Source organism: Mesitornis unicolor, unplaced genomic scaffold (assembly GCF_000695765.1).
Source record: "Mesitornis unicolor isolate BGI_N332 unplaced genomic scaffold, ASM69576v1 scaffold26156, whole genome shotgun sequence".
In the NCBI taxonomy this organism is placed as follows: Eukaryota; Metazoa; Chordata; class Aves; order Mesitornithiformes; family Mesitornithidae; genus Mesitornis; species Mesitornis unicolor.
The window spans coordinates 20,388-34,803 of record NW_010190707.1 but is presented as its reverse complement, the minus strand read 5'-3'; the positions used below and the strand labels follow the sequence as shown (position 1 = coordinate 34,803).

The 14,416-nt window shown below is 36.1% G+C and overlaps 1 protein-coding gene across 1 annotated transcript in view; it reads left to right on the top strand.

Annotated features, from left to right (window-relative positions):
• Positions 1–378: 378 nt before the first annotated feature.
• The window catches only part of LOC104542253 (SHC-transforming protein 3-like), a gene marked incomplete at its 3' end in the record, with an annotated part of 31,931 nt that continues 17,893 nt past the window's right edge, over positions 379–14,416 (top strand). The window contains exon 1 of the mRNA XM_010186495.1: positions 379–918. Coding sequence (XP_010184797.1) covers positions 379–918 — 540 coding nt within the window. The remainder of the gene's footprint in view (positions 919–14,416) is intronic.

The following is a 14,416-nucleotide window of genomic DNA, read 5'->3' as shown; positions in this document are numbered from 1 at the left end:
TGCTGTAAGTGGGTGGATGGTTTTTTTTTTCTTTTTTTTTTCTACAGGAAGTGATTTGCAGTGTTCACTGAGCCTTTTGTTGAAAAGGGTCCTTCTCATTTGTGTGAGTCATGCTTTTGCTGTGAGCGAGTTGGCAGCTCTAAGCAGGACTGGGATCTCTGTCATAGAAAACTGTAACTTCCCTCAACCTTAACAGGGAACCATAAGAAATTAAAAATAGATTTTTTTTTTGTTCTTCCTTATACTCTTTTCTTTTTTTTTATACCCCAAAATCTTATCCATCCATGTTGTTATGAATCGCCTGCTATGTTAGAACAGGCATCTCCTGCGTTGGCATCAGATTTGCCAGAACATATGCAGGAAACCAGATAGAGGGGTATGCTTCAACGTACCAAGTATAACCGCTTCAGGAATGATTCGGTGACATCAGTTGATGATCTTATTCACAATTTGTCCATGAACAGCAAGGTCTCAGCAGTTGCAGTGACTTCAACAACACCTTCGTACCTTGCCTCGCCAGAAGTTCTCCGCAAGGACCAGGAAGATGGACCCACCGCCCTGTGTACCCTTATCCATAAAGTGTCCCACTTGAAACTCTCTCACACGGGCAGCCTTTGGGGTATCAAAAATCTCTCCTCTGCAGTAAAGGAGCTTGCTGTCTCCAAGTTGCAAGGAAGCTCAAGTGCTTCTAGTTCAGCAGCAGGGGCTTCAGACAACACATGTAACCTTGTCTCTGCCACTTCGTGTTCTCAGCAGGACGTGAGCAAGATGAGTATGGGGAAAAAACCACAATCAGAGGAAATGCACCTGGGAGGTGAAGACTGGAATCAAAGTAGCAGCTTTGTCAATAAACCCCCTCGAGGATGGCTGCACTCGAGTGAGAAGATCCTGGGACCCGGTGTGACGTACATTGTGAAGGTTGGTCTGATTTCTTCCATTCTCTGTTTTTATCAATGAAAAATTTTCTGCTGGTTTTGATGACAGGCTAGACAGGCTGAAAGGATCTCTATTTCTATTTTCCTTTTTTTTTTGTGCATAATGCGTGGTAGGTAAATGCAGGAAGGCAAGGTTGGGAAGCTGTGTTAATTTGTTAAATTAGAGCAAACCTGCAAATAGATTCTTTGTCAGATAATGTTCTGCAGTTATGTAAAATTTCTGTTCCTAAGCTAAAAGCTGGTTTTCTTACTTTTTGTTTTGGGGCTGTTTTTTTTCCCCTTCTTCTGAATTTAGGTTTTCAGTGTTATCTAGCATGCTGTATATATCGTGGATACATAGGCTTTCAATATGTCTGGTGCAATATACAGGAGGAAAGAAAGACTCCTTGATGAGTGAAGAACTGTTACTCTTGCATGATATTTCAGTTTGAAAATACCTCTAAGGACATGTGTGTTTTTATAGTGAAATTACATTTGAAATCTTAGAGCAGTAAGGCACAGAGCGCAGTTCTTACCGTGTTCCATAAATAGAAATACTGTTGTGAGTAGAGCAGGAAAATGCAGCTTCTTTTACATAATGAGAGTTCAGCCACCTTAAACGTTATTGCTGTTTTCAGTTCATTGATACAGCATGTCAAGAGCAGAAAATCCTAAGTTTACAGAGCAGTATTTCCATATGCTTTGAAAGGATTTTGAAATGACCTGTTAAATTAGAGCCTTTGAGAGATGGGTATGTGTGGTGTTTTTGTAGTCAGGTAAGACTGTGGTTGCACCTTCCAGCACAGTGTGCAGAAAGTGTGAAAATAACGTTATTGTCCAGAATTCATTCTTCAGTCACTGTGTTTTATTTGCTGAGTGGCTTTTGTATTTTAAGTGTTAATAAGATTACAGGTCTATTTTTAATCTCCTTGGGTATAAAAGTCATAGTGTGACTTTGCATCAGGATGCTGTAAAACTGAGTGACAGCCTTGTTGCTTAACTCTCACTGTTTTTTTTTCTAGTCTCATTAGCAAAAGCAGGGGGCATATTTAACAGTTGGAGCACTAGGAAGCAGTTTTCTGTTAGTGGTGATGGTAGATTTAGTAAGTTGGCCAATTCAGAGCACTATATGAAATTGTACTGTCATTTTTACTACTATGAAATTTACTGGAACTACAAAAGAGTCAGTGCTGCCTTTCAGAACACAAACTGCTGCTCTGTTACTGCTCGAAAAGTGTCTCAATAAAAATAACCCACTTATGCTAGATATAGTGGAGTTGAGACCCTGTCATTTTGCATGGAAATATTCTGGGCAACGTAAGGTCATTCACCATTTTCCCATTAGCTCAGAGAACTCTGCTACTTTAATTTTTATTTTGCTTAGGATATTGTAAGTAGGCAGATAATGACTGTGAGAATTCACTGCTGCTGTTTGTATGAATCAGAACAAACACAGTATATATTTTCTTAATTTTTTCAGTGGTTGACCTTCAGTATGCTAGAGGAAGCTGATATCCTTGATTTGAAAAGAGAATGAAAATTATATACAAGTGGACTCACATTTAAGGTTAATAACCCATATCTAAGACTAGTAGTAGAACAAATATTTTAATCAGCTGGTGTCAAGTACAAGAAAGTGTATTTATACACATTATGTAGATTAGAATTTTCAAACTAAATAATTTTTACCATACAATTTAGAAGTTTGTTTATGTCTTTAAAATGTATGGTATCTAGATTATTGTTTCTATTTTTTTTAAAAAAGGACAACATCTTTAACTTCATGCTCTCTGGCATGTAGAGTCACAGAACAGTGCTCTAAATGTAAAAACAAATGTTAAAAATAAATATCAAAATCAGTGGTTAATGAATGAATGAAAATAAACTGGTCCTGGTTAGTTCATAATTTGTCTGTTCATTAAGTATCTCAGAATTTTCCTCAGCAACTGCAGCATTCATGTAGATGAGAATAGAAATGCAGTTCCCACATCATTAAACATTGTTAGTTTCCAGGGCTTTTATGCATTCAGACCATCGAATCAATACATAGATAATGTACACTGAAGGGAAACATTCCTTGGATACCTCATGGCTATATTGACTATCTGCGGGACTTGTTCCATGTTTAATTAGTACCATATGCCTTTCAGAAAATTCCATATGCCATTAGTTAAATGAGATAAAAATAAGATTTGTGGTTAACCAGCAAAGCTTTTATCATTCTGTGTATATATGTGCACTGGGTTACTATTTTCTTATTAATACACATTCAAAACATGAACATTACCTATGAGGCAGGGTAAATCGCAACTACTGAGCAGTGTGATAGCTCACATTGAAATCCTCTGAAGTAAAAGACACAAAGTCCCTATGTGCAGTGTATGACAAAACTGTAAATTTACTGCTGTCCCCACATTTTCATATGTTACCCATTTTTTAAATGGGCAGTGTAACTCTAATGCTTAAAAATGGGTGCAGTGTTACTGTAAATAGAACTGTGTTCAGATCTTCATGATCTGCTGTGATGGAATTATTTTCAACCATAAAAATACTGGCTCATTCTGTATTCTTTTTCTCCCTGTGGATTTCACATGGCATTTTAATGTATTATTTTAATGGGAAAATATTAACGAAAAAAATTGTTGCAAATTAGGCAATGACCATAGCTATATTAGGGGACATAAAGTGGTGAGGTACTGGTATTTTACTTAGCACTACTGCTGAACAGTTTACCATATTATGGATTAATGGGAAAAAAAAATGAAATAGTTTGCTGTGATGGACGTCATTGAAGAACTCAATGTTTTCCCCATAGAGGTACTGATTACTGTAGAGAGTGATTATAAATGTTCATGTTGTCAGAAACATAAATACATATAATAAAAATGTAAAACTGTTTAATGTAATAGTAGTTAAATATTTCAAAGAAATCTTATTTGTTTCCAGTGGTAAATGTCTACTGATTAGTTTAATTGGGTAATGGCATAGATGTTTTGGGTTTTATTACATTTAATTAAGAGCACAATCAACAGTCAAGAGGTAAATGTATGTAACAGGTAACTCCTGCTTGGGTTTTGTAACAAGTCCTGATGAGCTTAAAATGCCATTTCTCAGCAGTTCAAAACTAAATAAACCCAAAATACTACAGCATAATTTTGTAACCCTATATAGACTGTATCTGAAAGAGCTAAAGAACCATAAAACCAAAACAGTGGTATGCAACAGGCCTGGGTAAATCTAGTGTTTAAAAAAACAGATACAAAGATAATGTCTGAGAGGTAGGAAGGAGAAAGGACTTCATCTAAAAGAAGCACCGCAAGCAAGGCAAACAGTATTTCAGTGAAAAGCCTATTAAATTATTACTGTCATAGCAAAGTATCTGAAGATTATAATCCTAACTACAATTATTTCTTTAACATTTTAACACTTTCTGTTCTAGCCAAAATTGTTTTGCTGCTGGTTTTAATTATGAGCAAGGTTTTTTGGTGGTACTCTTTGCCTAGTTGTTTGAAAGATATACAGCGTAGCCTGTAAGAGAAAAAGAAGAGGGTTTCTGCTTCATTCTTACTCCTTTGAACAGACATAAATTCAAATTAACAATCTACTTGTGGTTTTTTTTTTAAATAATATTAACATTATAGCAAGACTTAGTAGTTTCTCTTTTTGGTTAATACTAAATTTATCTTCTTTCATTATTGAAAGATTTCTGCAAGTTTTTTTTTGTTCAGTTGTTCTGTTGTTTGGTTTTGATTTTGGTTTTTAATCAGATTTAAATGGTGCTTCATCAGTCAATTTGCAGTAGTGTTAATGGTAATCACTGATAGTTTGACATGGCCTAAGTGAAAACATACTTAATAGTTACATGCATGTGTTTCTAATAATAAGAAACTCAGTCCCAAAGCATCCTGTTTGTAATAAGGCTCCAAATGGGTTGGTTGTTTCAACCATATGGTGATAGTAGGACTGAATATCAGTTTGCTATCCTCAGCCCAGGTACCCAAACACTGTTAGTGAAAGCTCAAAGACTTGCGAAACTGGCTTATCATCATTTTAAAGCTGCGTGCATGCAGGTTAGGGGAGAGAGAAGTAAGTGACAAAGACAGCACTGGTTTTAGCAATTAATCCCTCCTAGTATGCCATATTCATTTTCAGTGAGTTAGTATACTTCACGTTTTCTTTGACTATTATTTGGGCTATGAAAGAACGATACTGATGCCTGTTGCTCTGTCAGAAACCTCTTTTTTAAGCTCAGCGGATCTGAAACACTGTGAGTCTGTTGCACAGCCCACTGATAGGAAAAGAGCGTTTCTCACAGAAATTAAATCAGATCCTATGAGCAAAAATCATACAGTAGAATATTTAATTATAATATTATTCTAGTTATGTGAATCAGTTACTATTACTGTCCATTCGCACACCGGTCATGGAAAGCAAAGCATATAATAATTTTGGTGCTGAAGGATTCAACTCTCAACATGAATATCTGGTCTGCAGTACATTTGGAATGTTTGCAAAATGCCTTGGAAGCTTTGGCATAGTTTCCACACCTAGGGTTATATAATGAGTGACACAATTTGAGCAATGTTAATGTTGATTTGGATAGTTAAGTCAGAACTGTATTTGTTCAAAGCTTTTCATAGTGACAGGAAAGATTTCAGTCTCAAAAGGTTGACTGAAAAGGAGACTATTCAGGTCACAGCTAAAAGTTTATAGGCTAAAAAAAGCCTTTTGAAATTAGACAGGAATGGCCAGCAAAAAGATAAAAGGTAAAAATAAAGTATAGGAAGACACAAAGAAAATAATGTGAAGTAAACAGAAAAAAGCTGCCTAGGCCTTTTTTTCCACAGCACTATTACATTATATGCTGGTACAGGAATTTTTTTCTTTTTTGTTATCTCAGAACGAATCCTAAAATTAGAGACATAAGTTGACCAAATACTTTAAATAGTAAGGACAAGACTAAAAGAGAGATATTTTATCTTAAGATATTATTACTAAGATTACTTAGTACTTAGATTACTTAGTTTACTGAGTAAAATTCAACACCATTTCCATCCTTCTGGATATGTTTTTGTACTAGCATACCTTTATTTCCATTTTTGACTCTTATTAGCATAGGAATTATACAAGGAAGTGCATGTCTCACTGAACACAAGCATCCTGACTGGCATTTGACACTGCATATCTCTGATTAATTATCAGAAACAGAATTGTTTCTTTTCCTATAGACTGGATACTTCAGTTAACCACAGGACACTTTAAAAAAAATACCCTTAACTTCCTGTGAAATTACAACATTTCAGAAACATTGCTTTGCCACTGAATGTAGGGGCAATTTTCTTGTTCCCACATGTTGAGTGCAGATGCTACCATGTCATTTATTTTTACTTACTTTTTCTAAAGCCTGAGCAAGAATTAAGAGGAAAGGCCAGGTGAATAAACTGTGCAGTATTCTTCTGAAAGAAAGTAATTGAGTGTGAAGCTGTGAAACTGTACTGCAGATACCACAATAACTGATAAAAACATAACAGCCAAGTGTTTTAAATCTACCCAAATCTGCCTGTTCCTGGGTCAGAGAAGGAAACTATGAAGGCAGTCCCCAGTATGGTCCTGTTCCAAGATGACTGTTATCCTTAACAACACTCAGGTATGATAAAATAGCACTTTAGCAGCATTAAGGCGGCAAGGAAGTCTGGTTCACTCTACTATAGGATTATGGTTATTATAATAATGAGAATGATAATAATACCTAGCTCCTATGGAACACTCATTGTTAATAGATCCTCTTGCTCTACAAAGTCATGTTTGTTTACAAGCTTTAATACAAAGTACTGTTTAATGCATAGTATTAAGCATTTGATTTTACTGAGGAGGAAGTAAAGATGTATAGTATTTAAATTATTTGCTTGAGGGTGTCCAGGAAATTATTGACAGAGGTGAGACTTAAACAGCACCTAAATGCAGTGCTCTTCCACCAGACCCAACTCGGTAAAGTTGCTAGAGTGAAGGTCTGCTGCTGTAGAAGTCTGTAGCTGGGTAGGCAGAATAGGCAAATCAGAAAATATCTTTTCAGTTTGCAAACTGAGCATGTTTATGACAGAAATTAGAGTAGAAATTTTGGAGAGACAGAAAGACAGCTGTGCCCAGCTTTTTTAACTTCCTTTGAATCATGGTTTTTCACGATGCACTTGCAATAGTTGTGAAAGAAGGTCACCAGGTACAGAGTGCAAGCTACAGCAGACAGGAAGAAGACTCCCTATGAAATGCATATCTAAAAATGTTTTGTAAGAATAAATTGTTTCTAATCCTTAAGTTCATATGATGTATGAATGTTTTGTAGGACCAGAGTTGTGAGGAATAACCACAGTGTATTCTCCAGTGAGATACGAGATACATTTTGTTCATGTTAGAGACTGAGTCTGGTATATGTTGTAAGCTTGAGGTACGCAATATTTATGAATGTCATTTTTAGATGAGCCTTATGATTTGCAATTCAGGTTGCTCAATGATAGGCAGTGGTAAGTTATGTGAGAGACATCTGAAGAAGTAGAACTAGTGCACAGCCTGTAGAGTTAGGTGCAGAAGACTTTTCAGGTTGAAGCAAGATTGACGCTACTTAAAATACTGTTATTTATGTAGTATGGATCACCCCTGGATTTGAGACTCTTGTGTAACTATTCATTTGTTACAGCAATAGCTACATTGGATAAGTAGCCTGCACATGAAGCAGGCCCACTCTGGAAGAGAGAACTTAAAATACCAGTTGTTGAAGATGTATCTTTCTGTCATATTAAACATTTTGTAAATTAATTTTATAGTCATAAAAAAGCAGAGACCAATACGTAAATAGAAACATTATATGAACCCTGTCTTGCAGTATATTATTTCTGCCAAGGACCTGGAAGAACAGAGCTGCTTCCTTTGGGGGACACAACCTAGGAGCTGTGGGTACCCATCCTAAGCTGACACTTGATGCTTTTGGGCAGGGCTGGTGGGAAGGGGTCCCAGGTGAGGCAGTTGAGAGCCATTAGGGCCTGATGGTGTCCCCAACACCCCAGAGCTGCTCTACTGGGATTCTTCATGGCCTTTATGCTGCAAGAAGACCTTTTAGAGATCTTCTCATGCTTTAAATCCAACCTGGGACATTTCTCACCTTATTCTTCTGTTCTCCACATTGCAGGTTGTCTTTTGGGTACTCTTACTGTGAACACAAGTAGTTATACTTAAGCATAAGAAAGTCAAAAACTGATGAGGATTCAGGAAAAAGATTTGTTTTAGTTGCTGGACTCTCATGATGAAGACTAGATGTACATATAGCATTGATACAAAAAAGGATTCCCTCTCTCTCCCTCTATGTTCTTGCATTTTCAGTTTTAATGGTGACAGGTCCTTCATATATTGCACCTCCAAATGTACAATTTTGAAAGCATAGCTATGTAGCATTTCAGATACTTAACATAGGTTTATAGTCAATGTAGTGGAAAAGCACCTGGAAAAGAGCTTTCATCTTCTGGGACTGTGCTTTAATAATACTCCTCATCAAGCTCTTCTACCTAATGACTGAGGTAGAATAAATTCCTTAACTAGATATATTTACAGTGTCCAAATTTATGGTTTCAAATGTCTAATTATTATTTTCAGATATTGAAGCATAATGTTTTGGCTGCAGAGGTTTTTGCATGTTTGTGTTAAAGGAATTCTAGTGCAGAACATAAGCTGCTAGAACAAATCTGCATGGTGCTTTAAAGGGAAATTGTAGTGCATATTCAAGGTAGCAAGCAAAACAGCCTAGAAAGTCTTCACTGAATTAAAGTATGCAACTGTGAAAATGAAACAATTCATCTGTGATGATGCAGTGCATACTCTTAAGTGATTCACACTGATTAATAACACACTGCAGTAATGGCATTCACTCTGCATTACATATTTTTAAAATTAAACCTGTGAAGAACAGAACTACATATTTTCCATATGTAGCCTTTTTTAAAGAAAACTTTTGCCATATACAAAAAAGTTGAGGCATATTGCAGAATGTGTTTACACTTAAAATAATAGAATAAATCGTTGTCCAGTGTGTACACTTCTGATTGTAGTACTTCTGAGCTTTTGTATGCAAAAACATACATCTGTAAAATAAGAACATAAGAAATACTGTACATGCAAAACTACTGATAGGAGATTTTAATGGAATCATGTGAAAGCCTAGTCCATTTAGCATCTGTACTGCATGGATATTTTTAGCATGATGTTGGCAATCTTATTTCATCCACATGTGATTAAGAAATAAGAAAAAGGTACTTTCTTTGAAGATGTGTTGTTTTCAGCCCCTTTTGAGACAGAGATTAGAAAATTGTCAGAAGCAAAATTTGGTTCCCAGTGGTCTTTCCCTTTACTAGCAAGAAATGAGACCTTAGAGTTGACTTAAGAAATTTCTTTTCAAGATAAGATAAAATATATTCTTCTTCCCATAGCTGAATCCTTGACCTTTTTTTTTTTTTTTTAAGGGGTTCTGAATCATTACTGTATGATTTCATTGTGAGATGCTACCGGAGTGCTTTCACAGGAGACAAGTGTAAAACCGGTATTAATGTCTAGTGAGAATTGTAGATGTATCCCAAATAGAATGAATAGATTTTTTCTTTTGTTACGGAGGTTTATGGGGTAGACTTTTAAAGTGTTTTCTTACTGGTAAGATGCCCCAGATTCTTATGTTAAGTGAAGATTTCTACAGCTACTCCTGTCTGCAGCTCTGATACAGGAAAAGTAGAAAAAAATACAGTGTCTTCTAGTAAAATCAAGTGAAAATACATTCTGTCACCAGTGGGAAACTATACTCTGTAATGTGACGAAAATATTGCACGCTGTTGCATAGCAGATATCTCCTTTCCCCAGCAACTGATAATATTTAGTCACATAAAATCTTCATCATACTTCAGAGTTGTGTTAACAAACATGGAGAAGTATTGCTTAGTATTGTTCTATTTTGTCCTTCTGTCTTGATATCGGTGGCGCATACTTTCTTTTGGAAATGCTGTGCTCTCTCTGTGCCTCATCATCAACAAGATTTGGAGACATTTAACAGGTGTTCATATCTTCAACAAGGCCTCTTTGTTTATATTAATCCATAGCTACTGAATAAGGAATTTATAGGTTTTCTGATCTTTGTGGGAGAAAAAGGAATAACCTATTTCCAGCTTTTTCAGTGTGTTGGCAAATCTTTATATTTTTTAATATAATCAAATTTTTCAGTTTATTAATAGGCATATACAGCTGCCCATTGAAACTTTAAAATAGTTATACATATTTATATAACGCATTTCAGAAATAATAAAAAATTAGCATTTATTTAGACAAGGTTTCTTGATAAGCATTCTTAATAACAGTGGGACTCTGTATTTGCACATGCTTGAAGTCAATATCTAGAATTTCAAGATCTGTGTATATATAAAAAAATACATGCATATAAAAAATATATAAAAATAAAAGTAGGTATATATAGAAATATTTTTTTTTTGTTCATGTTAATGTGGATTGATTCTTCTTTACCATTTAAGCAACTCAATGCAAGGAAGACATGTGAAATAGAACAACATAATTGCTTTCCTTTGCTCAGAATGTGATTTTTCTACTGGCAGTGGGCTAGACTTAGGATGAATTTGTTTAGATGAAAAAACTGCCTTTCTTTATTAATTGGTCAGTGCTAAGCACTTTGTTTTACAGTTGATACCAGAATCCTTCTGGAAGTCAGTCTTACTTTACTTATGTGTGAAAGCCTTCATGAAGACCTTCAAGAAATTCACTGTAATAGGATTTACATGATTAAAGCTAGACAACTAGCAAGTATACAGTGACTCACAGTCATGCAGTGAAAATTTTAAAACGTGACCTCTCTTTTTATTATTTTGTAATCTGAATGCTAAACAAACACTTTTTCTGTTTGGTGCCATGAATCAAAATGTATCAAGGCACAGATACAAGAGCAAGTCTTATTTCTCTGTAGTTTCTTAGGAAAATGTTTTATAACTTTACTATGATAATTAAATCAAGAGCTTATGAAGGTTACATCTTTTACCAAAATAGTTTAATAACGTAATTTTAGCAGTATTCCTGTTATTGAAAATCCAAGCATTCAGTTCAAAGACCAAAACACCAAAGCAATATATTGTAAAAATTGTAAGTTGCCAACATTGCATTATATTATACAAAAAACAACGTGTTAATTAACAAATCAAAGTATACATATCATAGAAGTAATTTCTGGGAGATATTATCTCATGTACAAAACACATGTGTTTGCCTCCTAAATCCCTTTATTATTACAGTTGTGCACACCTGAGCCTTGTGTTCAAATAGGATAAGGCGGTTCATTAAGAGTAGGCTAACATTCACCAGTTAAGAATAGTTAAAGTCCACATATCTAGGGACATTTAAATTATTTGATGCTACAGAAGCCTGTTATTGTTCAAGAGGAAATAGGAAAAAGCTATGCTGGCCAAAACTGGAAGTGTTCTTGGGAGAATTGTGTTCTCCTCTCTCACCCATTATTGAAGAAGCGAACCACCTATTTCCAAGAGAAATGCAGACCTATTAACAGTCATATCCATCATCATTTGTACTAGTTCAGAAGCTCTGTCGGTTTACTTGTCTCATGGAGCAATTTGTGATGATAAATTTAGAGCTGAAGGGTCAAAGCTTATTAGTAGTTGAACCCTGAAGACTTGTTTTTAGATTTTCCATTCTATTTCCATTCAATCAATCCTTACTTAGAGTTTTCTGTCTGGATTAGAACATGCATTCTTTAATGAGAAAAAACCCTTTGAGGGAAATATTGATTCACTATAAAGCTCTATACATGATTAAATACTGGTATAAAAATTACCAACTGCAGAAGTATGAAAGCACAGAAGAGTGCCTTTCTGTTTTTCATGGCAGCATACGTTTGTGACACATTTTTGATGTTAAATTCTGAAAATGTCTAAATATAGGGCCTTTTCCTCATTCAGAACAAAGCTGCCAGTGTTTCTTTCATGCAGGATTGCAGCTCCCTTGAGCAGATGTGGCATTGTGCAGATACCAGGGTAGCACAGGGCAGAAATATAAAGCAGATACCTCAGCATATGCTGGTAGAGCACAGTCATCAGGTACCCTTGTCTTTAAGTAGTCCTGAAGATCTCTCATCCCCACAGAGAGGAAAAAGCAGGGGACTATGGCATGTCTGGGTGAATAACACTCATGTTAGGTAAGATCTCACTATCGTGTCACTCGATAGCTACGCAGAGCATTTAAAAGCAAATATTCATATCCCAAACTACTAGAGAAACTGGAATCTCTAGCAGCTGACTTAAAGTACTGTGACTACTGCTCATACTCTCTATTTCTCTCTAAATATCCAGTCTTGCTTCTGCCCACAGCTTTTTCTAATATTGTAACTCACCCTGTATTAGAAATGTCACAGAACTAATCTTCCATTCCATCCTTCTGCTTAAAATATCTAGGTACACAGACATAAAGCCTAACTGTTGTGTGCATGTAAGACCTTCCCACTGCACTGCTTTCTGCTCAGTCAGAGGTAGACAGTTTGTGCCAAAGCCTGCCTCTTCTGCCCAATGGATGCTTTGCATTATTAGCAACACCTGCAGTGAAAGGGTGTCCCACAGACTTCTGTGGTGCTAGTGTTTGGGTGGGATGTTTGCCACAGCAATGGCAGGGCATCGTACAGCAGTCCTCCACCTACCAGGAAAAGGTTTGCTCGCTGTTTGGCAAACACTCTCTTAACTCTGAGCAGCTGTTAAGCTTAAAAAAAAAAAAATGCTTATCGTACGTTAGAGTGCAGGTCTTCAGAAAATGACGACTTTTTGGTGATGCAGAGAAGTACCTCCCTATACAGCTACCTTAAGTTCTAGTTTGGCTTTAGAAGTAGCTCCTGCACTCCAGTGGGGTAGCTCACTGTTGAGCTCCCACCAAGATCCATGGCCGAGTAGTATAGCTGAGCCACAACCCTAGGTCAATGACTATCATCATGTGTGTAAAGTCCCTTTATATGTACTTTTTTTCAGTAGGAATGCAGTAACTCTGTTTTAAAAATATTTCAAATGTAGGTTCAGCCTTAGGAGCTTCCCACAGTCTTCAGACCTCATAACTGCTCATGACATCTTCTCATATCCTGCCTCTTGTCTGCTGTACTGATGGAATATGCACAACAGCTTTAGTATTTATTATGTAGAGATGTCTTCAGAGTATCCCTCCTTCTAAAGCAATCTTTTTATTCAATGTGAATTCAAAACATAGGCTGCCTCATTATTTGGCCTAACTAATTGAACCATTTACCTGTTTTGAAAAGGTTTGAAAGTCTTTCTGGTAACTGGCAAGAGAATTTATGCTTTTCAAGCCGCTGTATAAGCACAGCATATTTGATATCATTACTACTGGAAACAAAACTTTATACGTACTTATATGTGTTCGTATGAACACTTATGAAGTTGAATTCGTTCAACTTATGAATGCTGTAAATAGTGGTTAGTATGAGCTGTTGTTAAAGACTAAACATTAGCAAATGATTGCAGTTAAAGTTAACAGTGCTTAAGAAGATAGCACCTGAAGAAGCTTGCTGGGTTTGTGGCTAACATGCAATGTATCCCCACTGTTACTTAGCACACTCTCCCCTATTTCCTTCTTTCCTTTTCATTTTGCAAATGGGAGAATCTAGGTGAAGAAGAACTCATGTCTTTTTTATGGCTGGTTCATTTGTTGTGGTCAGGATGAGAAGCTGTTGTATCATAATAAAAGGAGGATTCCCACATCTACCTGCATGCAGAACTTCTCTGCCTCCCACACAAACCCAAGGAGCTAGAATGATACAGAGGTGTGCACACCGTCAAATTCAAAGGGTGCAAAACTATTGGTGTGGAGGCCTTATGTCCTTCTTGTATAGGCTGCATAAATAAGGACAGAAGATTTGCCTTCAGAAATGCCAAGAATTTACCTTTCCTGAAAATGTGGAGGGAAAAGTCCACATACCAATATTTTTACAGCCTTCTTTGGAAGTGCTTTTACCACAGGCTTTTTGCTATGGGTAACTGAAAGGATAATTACATATTTCAAATTTGAGGTATAACTGTACCAAATTTATCTTTAAAAATAGCAAGGACTGTATTATTACTGTATTTCTTCAGACAGATTTTTGTCAATGGCTCCTTACTGCCTCTGTTAGCAGACGGATACTATGAAGTACCCAGCAGACGGGCAACTGCTAATTGGAGAGTTATTTTATGGACTGGGTAGGATTTTGTATTGACAGATGTGCCTGAAGTATTTTGGACAAATGTATTTTTCTCACTTTTCCTCTCAACATAAAATGTTAGTGGTTTTGTGAGTTTCTAATGCATCAAAGATTTCACTGTCTTCACAAAATTAATAAATTTACTGCTACAGGATACTATGTAGTTTAATCAAATACATGTAACTACAGCAAATGTATGTTGTGATAAGCTATTTTCTCTTTT